The 5,642-nt window shown below is 37.1% G+C and overlaps 1 protein-coding gene across 4 annotated transcripts; it reads left to right on the top strand.

The window, feature by feature from the left end:
- The first annotated feature begins 607 nt into the window (after positions 1–607).
- Positions 608–3,976, top strand: LOC149193663 (uncharacterized). Of its 4 annotated transcripts, none has more exons than XM_089404865.1 (5): positions 608–834; positions 1,100–1,138; positions 3,167–3,282; positions 3,373–3,483; positions 3,595–3,976. In XM_089404865.1, the coding sequence occupies exons 1-5, from the start codon at positions 766–768 to the stop codon at positions 3,803–3,805; spliced, it is 546 nt and encodes a 181-aa protein (XP_089260991.1). In that variant the 5' UTR covers positions 608–765; the 3' UTR covers positions 3,806–3,976. The 4 variants fall into 4 exon arrangements, with proteins under 4 accessions (XP_089260991.1, XP_089260992.1, XP_089260993.1 ...); XM_089404866.1 differs by having other exon boundaries at positions 609–834; positions 3,170–3,282; XM_089404867.1 differs by lacking the exon at positions 1,100–1,138 and having other exon boundaries at positions 611–834.
- Positions 3,977–5,642: the final 1,666 nt, after the last annotated feature.

Below are 5,642 nucleotides of genomic sequence, written 5' to 3'. Positions count from 1 at the left end.
TATTTATTATTAAAAAATTAAATTATAATTTATAATAATAAAAAATAATTTAAAAAAAATAATGAAAATAAATATGTATTAAAAAATTTAATTTTATAATTTATAAATAAAATAACTGTAAAAACAATATATTTATATCTATTTTATAAATATATTCGGCTACTAGAGAATATAATCCACATAAATACAAAATACAACATTAGAATAAATCACAGTCGGTAAACTTTGTATTCCATGGTGGGTTCCTCAGCCACATAGCGTGTGTGACAATTAATCACGGACTTACGTGTCTGACCAACCAACGTATGTGAGGCTTTAGTTTATCCACCACAAAATCGTCCAAAAACATGGAAAAAAAAAAAAAAAAGATGACGTGGAGAATGATTTCCATTGAGATAAAAAAGGACGGTTGTGGTTTTGACACATGGAAATGCAACGTGGCAAATGAAATAGTAAAAATCGTAGACTTAATCCCACGTGGCCCACTGGAAACTCCCACATGTCAACGGTGTCGCAGTGGTAGCACGGTCACATGGAACCTGTTGCGAGTCTTGAAGAGCATTTCAGAGACGTTTGTCGTAGTGATAGCGTGGTCACATGGAACCTGTTAGTCTTGAGGGACGTTTCTTGTCTGAAGAATCGTGCGAGAGTATTGAATTCTTTAAATTTCGGTGACCCACGTAGCACTCCGGAAGCATTGAGAAGCTTTGGAAAGCCGTGGAAGATAACCTCTCGAATGTTATAAACGCCGGAGGGGTTAGGAAAATGGTAGCGCAGCAGTACTCGACCGGTGGATTCCCTCTTTGCCTTTCTGGAATACAAAATTCGTCTCAGGTAAGCGAGTATTAGCCTGCTTTACAATGTCAGTTAATGGTTTCTTGGCGGAAATGAAGTATTCTTTTTACAGAATTGACAGTCTATATGGAAGCTGAACTAAATTTCGGTGTATGTTTCAGTGGATTGATCACTAAACTAAATTTCGGTGTACGTTTCAGTGGATTTATCACTCTTGCTTTTCCTAGTTAGGAGGAAAATAAGCTTGTTTGGTTAAAAGGCCAGGATATTGATGGTATAGGTTGATTGCTTCCGATTTTTGCAGAATTTAGGGGCATTTTGTGGGATGATCTGCACTGTAGTTGTAAGGTTGCAAGAACTGAAAATTTTGCCGTCTTTTCGCAAATTTATGTTCAAATGTTTCTGAATTTTCTGATCCGGCCTTTGCTTTTGTATTTATCCTTTTACTTCTTCTGTTTCTGTTTCTGTTTCGCGCCCTGTTTGCCCTAAAACAACGGCAAACACCTTTGTTTTTGTGTCATATCATAAGCTTTAAAGAATTGAGCGGCTTCCCGGCCTCTATTTCTCCTTTTGTGCTTCAACAACTCCGGAGAAATTCGAGAGTTCGATGTTCTCTAGCAGATGATTCTCCAGTATTTTGTACAGCTTAGAGTCTTTAGAATGAACAAAAAGTCTGTGCATAACTTACGATCTTGCAGTCTTTGTCGACTATCTATATTTTTTTTTTTGATGCGGTTTCGATTTTTGTTTTGTAACATCGTTTTTTTATTCTTCATTTTTTCAATTTTGTGGAAATCTTAGATATTATGATGTTCAGTCATTTATCTATGGGGTTTTAACAGGATAACGAGTTCTTGATCTATGAGGTTTTAACAAGTTCTTGTGGGATATAAGGGTGGATCAGCTTTCAGGCCTTATATCTCCATTTTTGTTCTCTTAGATGTTTTTATAAATTTCAGTCATTGATCTCCATTTCTGGAGCACTCTTGTCTGTAGTATTTCACAACTTAGAAGAAGCCTAGATTGAACATAGTTACGATTTTCAATTTTGTATAAATTTTAGATATTACGATGTTCAATCATTAATCTCTTTGGAATTTAACAAGTTCTTGTAGGATATAATGATTAGGCAGCTTTCCGGCCTTTATATCTGCATTTCTTGTCCTTGATGCTCCCATCAATTTTAGTCATTGATCTCCATTTTAGCAGCAGATTTGCTCTCATATCTCTAGCATTTCACAACTTAGTAGCCTAGAACGAACATAGTTGTGATCTTGTGATCTTCAGTCTCTTTGTCGATTGATCAGTTTTTGACCAAGTTAGCGGTGCCGACCTTTGTTCGCTGGTGTGGTTATAAATCAGTTTCGATGAATATTTTCAGTTGGAGGTTATAAATCAGTTTCAATGGATATTTTGAGTCAGAAACTTATATTTTCAGTTGGAGGTTATAAATCAGTTTCAATGAATATTCTCAGTCAGCAACTTCACTCATTGATCTGTTTAGAATATAACAAGCTCTGTACAATAAAACACAAGTTTTTTTAAGAATAAATTAGCTGAGCAGTTTTCAGGGCTTTATTGTTCCTTCTTCCGAAGTTAGTCATTGATCTCCATGTCTGCAGCAGATTTTCTCTCTTATCTCAAGTTTTTCATAACTTAGTAGCGTATATGAACAAAGTTGTGATCTTCTGTCTTTAGCCTTTTTGATGAATTTAGCGTCGCCCATTTTTGTTCTCTAATGTGTTACAAATCAGTTTCCATGAATATTTTAGGTCAGAAAATTTAATCGCTGATTTGTGAGGAATTTTTAGCGGCGCCCATTTTTTTTTCTCTACTGTGATTACAAATCAGTTTCCATGGATATTTTAGGTCAGAAAATTTAATCGTTGATCTGTGAGGAATTTTAACAAGCTCTGTACAAGGAAAATCTGTCTTTTTCACTTTCCATTCAGAAAATTTAATAATTGATCTGTGGAGAATTCTACAAAGCTCTACAAAGCTCTGTAGAAGAAACTAAGTTTTTTCATTTTTTGGCCAGAAAATATCTGAAGAATATAACAAGCTCGGTATAAAATCGCTGACTGTATTGAAAATCTGTCTTGTTCACTTTCCATTCAGAAAATTTAATAATTGATCTGTGAAGAATTCTACAAAGCTCTGTAGAAGAAACTATGTTTTTTCATTTTTTGGCCAGAAAATCTCTGAAGAATTTAAAAAGCTCTGTATAAAATCGCTGACTGTTGTTTGCCTGACCTGTAACCTTCTGTACAATTTCATAATCATAGCAAACCTGGCGGTAGTTCAGCAATCATTAAAGAATTCAGTTGTTTCTGAGCCGTGAGCATCCATTTAAAGACGTTAATTCATTTAGCAGGTCCAGGGTTCCACTCGCCATCAATTCTTAAGATTCCGGCAGATCTCTTTTCTCGGAACGGAGATTTCCTTGTCGCCGGGGAATTCTATGGACTCTTTCTCAGCTAACCCGAGGTGAGTTATCAGCCTCGATGTTAAGGATACAAACTTTCAGATTCGGTTCTCTTTGAAATTTTGCACTAATCTCGTACTGTGGAATCTCAGATTTTTTGCAAATGGTAATCAAACCTCAGGAACTGAAGCCTCTGAAAGGGATAGGACCATACAAGAAGACATGACCATACAAGAAAGGCCTCAGCTTGCTTTGCTTCTAGAGTACGTTTTCGAGATTCGATCCTTGCCTTCTGGAAAATTCATGTCTGAATTAATTTGAAACTCTGTTTAACTTGGCGTGTTCTAATGCCCCATAAGGATTTGACTATGTAGAATCGAGGATCATGAGCGAAGAAGAGAGGCCATAAGAAAACAGAGATTACGCAGGAGACTATTATCTAATTATGCAGATGAAGATCGCGCCCTAATGGGAGGAAACAGAGATCGGCTTCATAATCTTATTGAACAAGTGATGAAAGATCCCACATTCAAACAAAATTTTTACTCAAGCATTCGCCCTCACGTTTGTGCCAATGCGGCATAAGAACGCTTGTGCCATATCCTGTAATTATTTGGGGTGATAATTGGCTGTTAAAAGACGAGAGTGATGGTGAGACCTTCTTACTGTATAGCTCTGAAAATTGTGTAAGAAGTTATCAATTCTCAGAAATGATCATTTACAAGTCAATGAAAAAGTTCACCATATTTCCACAAATTCGATTGATTATCTTGGGGTGCTCAAGTCTGCTGTTGTTCATTGCGAGACAACACTGTTGTTATTCATTGCGAGAGAACATTTTAATTACCATGTAAAACATGGCAGAGGCAAATATCCCAACGACTCACTTTCATGTGAAACCTGGTAGTTCTTCTTTCAAGTGATATGGCCATACCTGAAAATGTATATAAACAGGAATTAAACTGATTTCGCTTATCTAAACATTTATCTCCACAACCTCTAATTTAATCGAGATGCAGTTTGATCAAAATACATCAAACAACGGAGCACATTATCGACCATAATGAACAGACTTTTCTCGAGAGCATACAATGAACAAATTTTCTTTCTTTCTCAATGGAAAATGGATTTAACTTTTCTCCATCATGGAATCGAACAAACAAATTTTCTTTTGCAGTGTACGGAGCACCTTTTCTTCATTGTCCACTGTTTTTCTTTATCATACGTACGATGGAACGAACGTTTTTCTGTCTTTCCTACCATGTGAAAGTGGAACAAACATTTCCCGTTCCTGCAAACTTTTTTTTCGCAATATGAACATCAGCCAGTTTTTTTTGACTAAAAAGCCACACGTTTTCCGGTATCTGGCGAAAATTTGCATTGTACGGAGCAATTTTTCTTCATTGTCCACTGTTTTTCTTTATCATACGTACGATGGAACGAACGTTTTTCTGTCTTTCCCACCATCTGAAAGTGGAACAAACATTTCCCGCTCCTGCTTTTCGCAATATGAACATCAGCCAGTTTTTTTTAACTGAAAAGCCACTACCGTGTCAAAATTGATTTCGAATTCTAAGCAAAAGGGTAAAAGCCCACCACCACGTGGATGGGTGTGAGTCAAAGGAAAACCCCATTACCGTGGTCAACATCGAATTCGAATACGAATTCTAAGAAAAGGAGAAATCGCCACCACCACGTGGATGGGTTTGTCTCAAAGGAAAACCCCACCAGCTCGTCAACGTCAATGGGTTTGAATCAAAAGCAAAACTCACTAGCCAGTCAATGTCAACGGGTGTGATTAATTCGGCCAGATTTTGAAATATATAATTTTGAAATTATCCAAAAATTCGAATGGTCGTTCTCCTTCCTATGCGATAAATATTGCAGAATTTGAATTTCAGATAAGGAGAAAACCTCACCAACCGGTCAAACGGTGTGACTTAAAGGAAAAGCCCACTATCCTGCAAAATGCGACCATCCGGGCAATGGGTGTGAAAATGCGACCATCCGGGCAATGGGTGTGATTATTTGGTCAGGTCTATTGCATATCTCATATTGAGACTTGAGAGGGAAACCCCACCCATCCTGTTAATGGGTGTGATTAATTTGGCCATGTTAATGGGTGTGATTAATTTGGCCATGTCTATTTTAGATGTCAGATTTTAGATTTTGTGATGGCCAGGGCAATGGGTGTGATTATTTGGTCAGGGCTATTGCATATCTCAGATTGAGACTTGAGAGGGAAACCCCAACATCCTGTTAATGGGTGTGATTATTTGGTCAGGTCTATTGCATATCTCAGATATGGGTGTGATTATTTGGTCAGGTCTATTGCATATCTCAGATTGAGACTTGAGAGGGAAACCCCAACATCCTGTTAATGGGTGTGATTAAACCCCAACATCCTGTTAATGGGTGTGAT

This window comes from Pinus tabuliformis, chromosome 2_2 (assembly GCF_031772625.1).
Source record: "Pinus tabuliformis cultivar Carrire ecotype Pingquan chromosome 2_2, CPIR1, whole genome shotgun sequence".
NCBI lineage: Eukaryota > Viridiplantae > Streptophyta > Pinopsida > Pinales > Pinaceae > Pinus > Pinus tabuliformis.
Note: the sequence above shows the minus strand (reverse complement) of the source record. Positions and strands in the feature narration are given on the sequence as shown.

What these genes read in the sequence shown, in the direction of transcription:
- LOC149193663 (XM_089404865.1), top strand. Translation starts at nt 766, where the DNA reads ATGGTAGCGCAGCAGTACTCGACCGGTGGATTCCCTCTTTGCCTTTCT. An exon ending in GGATGATCTGCACTGTAGTT is followed by an intron (nt 1,139 to 3,166) that starts GTAAGGTTGCAA and finishes TAATTCATTTAG; the next exon opens with CAGGTCCAGGGTTCCACTCG. An exon ending in TCTTTCTCAGCTAACCCGAG is followed by an intron (nt 3,283 to 3,372) that starts GTGAGTTATCAG and finishes GTGGAATCTCAG; the next exon opens with ATTTTTTGCAAATGGTAATC.